Genomic DNA, 3,088 nt, shown 5'->3' on the forward strand with positions numbered 1-3,088 from the left:
CACTGTTCACACTGTTTATTCTGAAAAAATAACACAAATTTGGTAATACATATGATTTTAGACAAATATGAAAAAATACAAAAAACACAATTTAAATACTTGAGGACAATTTATACAGTTAAACACCTACAAAAACACCAACACCTACACAAAACACTACTTTCCAAAATGTCAAAGTGTCATTTCTTCAATAGGAAAGTCTGCAGTTTATTTAACGTTATTTTACAAAGCTTACATTGAGGTCTTTTGGACAGATGTAGACAATTTTCATACTTCTCACAGAGACTATTAAAAAGGGAAAGATAGAAGAAGCTTTTGTAGTCGGTAGAGGAAAGCTCTTTGTCCAGAATAAATGTTGGCACGATATTATTTGTTCAAGAGTTTAAACTCCATGTATGATCTGTTTTGTCTAACCTCTAGTCACTTTAATGTAGCAGTGAGGCTTCCTGTCACTTGCTGCAGTAGTGACCAACAGTTTTTTCTATACTGGTGCCATAATGTTCAAAATATACATAAATATGAGTTGATATAAACCAACAGTTTGTTCTATTAAATGTACAACATTCCTGTCACAGTTTTATTAACAAATGATCACAAGCTAACATTCAGTAAACTTTTTCAGTTCATCTTTTTTTACTAAAAAGCCATGAAAGCCAAAACTCCAAACTTCGGCATGAGAGGCTGAAGGTGACTGGCGCTCACCTTACCTGTACAAGCAATATAGAGAATTTAAAGGACATTATTATGAGGTTTATACAAATAAATCTCAAATTGTCAGATACATCTGAAAAATAACATTATAACATAAAACATAAAAATGTTTCAGTTATAATGTGAAACTAGGATATGATTAAAATTAATGAAAATTAACTGCCATATTGTGTGTGTGTGTGTGTATGTATACATAGTATATCCTCTAAAGATGTGAAGTAATACATGTGTTTTGTGTTAGGAATTTAAAAATGTGATAAACCCACTATGGAGTCTTAAGTTTATGTAAATGCATTAAAAAAAATAATAATAATAAGGCCAATGACCCTATTACCAATATAACAGTGTTGTTTCTATATCACTGCTGCCATGTGAAAACCTCAGTTTCCACTTTTTTGGTGAAAAATGTGAAACTGCCAGTTGTTCTTTACATTGTGTCAGAATTTTCCCAATAGATTGACAAATAGAAATGCTCCAAAATGACTTAAATAATGAATGAATAAAATAGTTTACACTGATTCCACTGAAAGCTAAGAGGGCTTTTTGTAGATACGAGCAGTTTTTATTTTATTTTATTTTTTTACAAAAACTGTAGCGATTGCAGGTGGTTTTATAATTAATAATATAATCTATAAAAAATGATAGAAATTTACCTTCTATGTTTGACTGCTGCCTGCCTTATGCAGCTCCAGGTAAGTTCAGTCCAGAGGGTCTTGGCATAGGGGGTTGTAAGGGCTGTAAATGAAAAGAAAGTTATTGATGACTTGAAAGAATTCACTGCAAAACATCATTATATTTACAACAGACTGATGCTGCTATTAATTTCATTTCATTTTCACTTCCAGCTTCCTTACCTTTGGTGCACACATAGCCTGCAACATTTGCTTTTCCTGGAGCAGTTGTTTCTGGGCCTGCAGCAATGGCTCCAGCAGTTTGTCCTGAGTCTCTTGGGCATCTGCTAGCAACTTCTTGCACTGTGTGGTTTCTTGGGTGCGGCTCTGGCTGCACTTCAGCAGATCCGAAGTCAGCCGTCTGTTCTCCACCTCTAGCCGGCTGCTCTGGGCCTGAAGGTTGGAGACCTTGTCACCGACAACGTTCAAGTAGCTCTGGAACTTGCTCTCCACTTGCCGGGACAGGTTGGTGCAGTTGGCCTGGATCCGCTCCATCTGTTCCTGCTGCTTGGAACAGGTAAGGAGGAAAGTGAAGCTGTCGGGAAAGAGGTTGTCGATTTTTGCCAGGAAGGTGGTGGTAACGGTCTGAATGCCCTGCAGAGATTCGACAAAGTCCTCCTTGCACTTCTTTGTGTAAAGCTGAAGTTCGGTGGTCAGGTCTCCGTTTCGTTGCTTCAGTTGTGTTGCTTCAATCTCGTGCTTGCTTTTCTCTTTCACCACACGTTCCAAATCAAGCCTCATGCTTTGCACCGTTTGACTGAAATTGCTCTGAAGAATGAGGTACAGAGCTTTCTGGTGGTCCAAAAGAGTCTGTAAACTTTTGAGGTGAGCTGCAAGAAGAAGGGTCAGCATTACTTTCACAGAAACACATTTGAATAAGTTTAGCTCAGAGTGTGTATTATCTATGCCACTTTATTCTTTAGTGTTGGGACTTTAAATGATCTATCAGATAAATTACCATTTGAGGTGCTGACAGCAGGGCAGGGGACTGGGGCAAGGCGAGCTGGCGATGGCTTATTTGCATTACAGAGAGCCTACAGTAAACAGAAAATGCAAGCATATGAATTTTTTGTTGATATCCCTTGGATACCAGCATCTGAAAACTGCATTTCATACTGTAGTAGACGTAAATGAGGACTTACCAGTGTGTGCAGAAGTCTTGTGTTATTTGCCTTGGCGGCATCCAACTCTGCTATGAGCTTTGCCAGCTGTTTGTCAGCTGCGGCCTTCTCTGTTGTCTTTGTCTTAAGTAAGGTGGTGAGGTCTGCTTTTTCCTTTCTTAGCTTGGTGTTGTCCTGGGACAGCCTGTTGAAGCCCTGCTCAAGCTCCTCCACCCTCTTCTCCTCAGCAGTCTTCTCAGGTTGTCCGTACACCAAGAAGAGCACCAGACTGACGATGATGAGCGACTGTATTAGCGAAGAGAAGAAAAACACAATCCGCAGATAATAACCACAGCTTTTTCCCTTGGACTTGTGAATGACCTTCTTCTCCAGCGCAACTTTGGGCCGGTTGTAGCTGTTGTTGTACATCTCTGCCAAAAATCAGTTGTTGCTTTAAGCTGACTTGGTGTAGGATTGCACTTTTGTTGTCTAAAAACTGCAAAAATGCACAGTATTAATACACAGTTGAAGCCCCCTGCTTCGGTGTTTGCTTCTCAGTAGCAATTTGCACCATCAGCCGAGACAGGAGCATGTAAACACTACATG

General features: G+C 39.2%; 1 protein-coding gene across 1 annotated transcript; it reads right to left on the bottom strand.

The window, feature by feature from the left end:
* Positions 1 to 3,088, bottom strand: plvapb (plasmalemma vesicle associated protein b). The gene is made up of 5 exons (XM_072660931.1): positions 2,525 to 3,088; positions 2,341 to 2,416; positions 1,566 to 2,212; positions 1,365 to 1,446; positions 1 to 707 (listed from the first exon to the last, which is right to left on the bottom strand). The coding sequence occupies exons 1-4, from the start codon at positions 2,909 to 2,911 to the stop codon at positions 1,390 to 1,392; spliced, it is 1,167 nt and encodes a 388-aa protein (XP_072517032.1). The 5' UTR covers positions 2,912 to 3,088; the 3' UTR covers positions 1 to 707; positions 1,365 to 1,389.

The sequence above is a fragment of the Salminus brasiliensis genome, chromosome 17, assembly GCF_030463535.1.
Source record: "Salminus brasiliensis chromosome 17, fSalBra1.hap2, whole genome shotgun sequence".
Lineage (NCBI taxonomy): Eukaryota > Metazoa > Chordata > Actinopteri > Characiformes > Bryconidae > Salminus > Salminus brasiliensis.

What these genes read in the sequence shown, in the direction of transcription:
- plvapb (XM_072660931.1), bottom strand. Translation starts at nt 2,911, where the DNA reads ATGTACAACAACAGCTACAACCGGCCCAAAGTTGCGCTGGAGAAGAAG. An exon ending in TGCTGTCAGCACCTCAAATG is followed by an intron (nt 2,213 to 2,340) that starts GTAATTTATCTG and finishes TTCTTCTTGCAG; the next exon opens with CTCACCTCAAAAGTTTACAG. An exon ending in AGGCTATGTGTGCACCAAAG is followed by an intron (nt 1,447 to 1,565) that starts GTAAGGAAGCTG and finishes TTTCATTTACAG; the next exon opens with CCCTTACAACCCCCTATGCC.